The following is a 1,835-nucleotide window of genomic DNA, read 5'->3' as shown; positions in this document are numbered from 1 at the left end:
CGCCGCCATCCCGAGGCCAGCGCCTCCCTGGCCCGCAAGGGCACGCGGCCGCCGCGCGGTCACAGCTTCCAGCTGCGTCCCTCGGGCTGGGCCCCGGCGCCGCGAGCCCCGGAAACGAAGCCCCAGCGACACCGGAAGTCGCGGTCGCCGCTTCCGGTGACGACGTTGTCATGGAGCGACGCCGTCCCGCTGCCTTCTGGGTAATGAAGTTACGTCTGCACCTCTCGGAGAGGGACGGGTCTCCGCTGACCAGTACTCCGCGGCCCGGGCAGCTGTTAAGGGTGTCCCGAGGCTGTGAGGGAGGAGAAGGAGCCTGGATACTCTTACGTGGGGCACACGCTTGGGCTCTAGAGGATCTGTTGTTTCAGATGCTCTTCAGGGCGTAAGTAAGCTAACTCTATGTTCACGTTACTCTACACCTCAACATCCTTCCACACAGGCTGTTAGCACCTTCCCAGATTGCATCAGTGTGATAGACTGGTGCCTGCCACAAGGTCCTCTCTTGCTCGCCCTTGACTGACCTGGAGACACTCCAAAGCGCCAGAAGGCTCTCCTTCATTTTCACTCCTAATGCCTTCGCTCAGGTCCTCACCTGATCCTCTCCCCAGGTCGTACCCTCCCTGTTCTCCTGGGACTTGGGAGTTCAGGAAATCCTTAGCTTTCGGGTGTGTCTGTGAATGTAATTTCGGGCCCTATAGCAGTGCTTCTTAAAGACCGAGCAAGGACACCGCCAACATTACAGAATATCGTAATAGTCACTTGGATGAAAAGTACACTCATTCATACCTGTAAACTAAAACACTTTCCATGCTCTTCAGATACCAGCCTGAGCTTTAACACTGGCTTTGTGAGTTTGTTGGTCAGGTCAAGAGAGAAAAAGCTCACACAGGGCCATGACAGGGAGGCTGAGGAAGAGATATGAGGCATCCTTGAAACAGGTGGAAAAGTATGAAAACATTGTTTCTCATACATTTCTGGATGAATATATGAAGCTTCTCAAGATTAGGTGTGGAATATAAAGAGTGGATTTAATTTGGATAAGATGAGATGAATAACATATAATTTAAGCTTTTATCATTCCAAATATATATAGGTAGATAGATAGAGATATTCTGCCCTTTCTCTTATTTTTAACAGAATATGTTTCCCAAAACGGCTTTTGCAATTTTCTCATCAATAATACATAAACATACTATTTTTATGTTTTTCATTATGATAGTTTTACATCACTGTGACAAAAAAAAAAAAACAAACAAGAAAGCAAGTTAAAGGAGGAAAGGTTTATTGTGACTCATAGTTTCAGAGGTTTTAATCTGTGATCCATGCACTACATTACTTGTGCCTGAATTGAGGCAGAACATTATGGCAGGTGGAGTGGGTGGAAGAGGAAGCTGTTTACATCATGGCACCAAGGAAGGAAGATGGGGGAAAAGATCTAGTCCCCAAGGGCATGTCCCCAAAAACCCACTCCCTTCAACTAGGTGTCACCTCCTTAGTGGTCATCCCCTACCAGTAGCTCTTTCAATTATGACACATCAATGGACTAATCCATTAACAAGTTTAGATTCCTCTTGATCCAATCAGTTCACCAAAATCCACTTCTGAAAAATACTGTATTGGGGAATCAAGCCTTCAATGCGTGAGACTTTCACAGACAGTCCAATTCAAAACTGTAGCTCAGAATATCTTCAGAAGAGACCTAGAATAGCAAAAGCAGTTTTGGGCAACAAAGGCATCATAATCCCTGACTTGAAATTATACTACAAAGCTACTGTGATAAAATCAACATGGTACTGGAAAAGAAAAACAACAGACCTGAGGATCAATGGAACAGA

The 1,835-nt window shown here is 46.4% G+C and overlaps 1 protein-coding gene across 1 annotated transcript in view; it reads right to left on the bottom strand.

Moving 5' to 3' along the window:
- Znf550 (zinc finger protein 550) overlaps positions 1-144 on the bottom strand; it is a gene marked incomplete in the record, with an annotated part of 9,468 nt that extends 9,324 nt beyond the window's left edge. The window contains 1 exon segment of the mRNA XM_013509876.1: positions 1-144. Within this exon segment, the coding sequence (XP_013365330.1) occupies positions 1-9 (9 nt within the window).
- Positions 145-1,835: the final 1,691 nt, after the last annotated feature.

Source organism: Chinchilla lanigera, unplaced genomic scaffold, assembly GCF_000276665.1.
Source record: "Chinchilla lanigera isolate Chin_1 unplaced genomic scaffold, ChiLan1.0 scaffold00183, whole genome shotgun sequence".
Lineage (NCBI taxonomy): Eukaryota > Metazoa > Chordata > Mammalia > Rodentia > Chinchillidae > Chinchilla > Chinchilla lanigera.
Note: the sequence above shows the minus strand (reverse complement) of the source record. Positions and strands in the feature narration are given on the sequence as shown.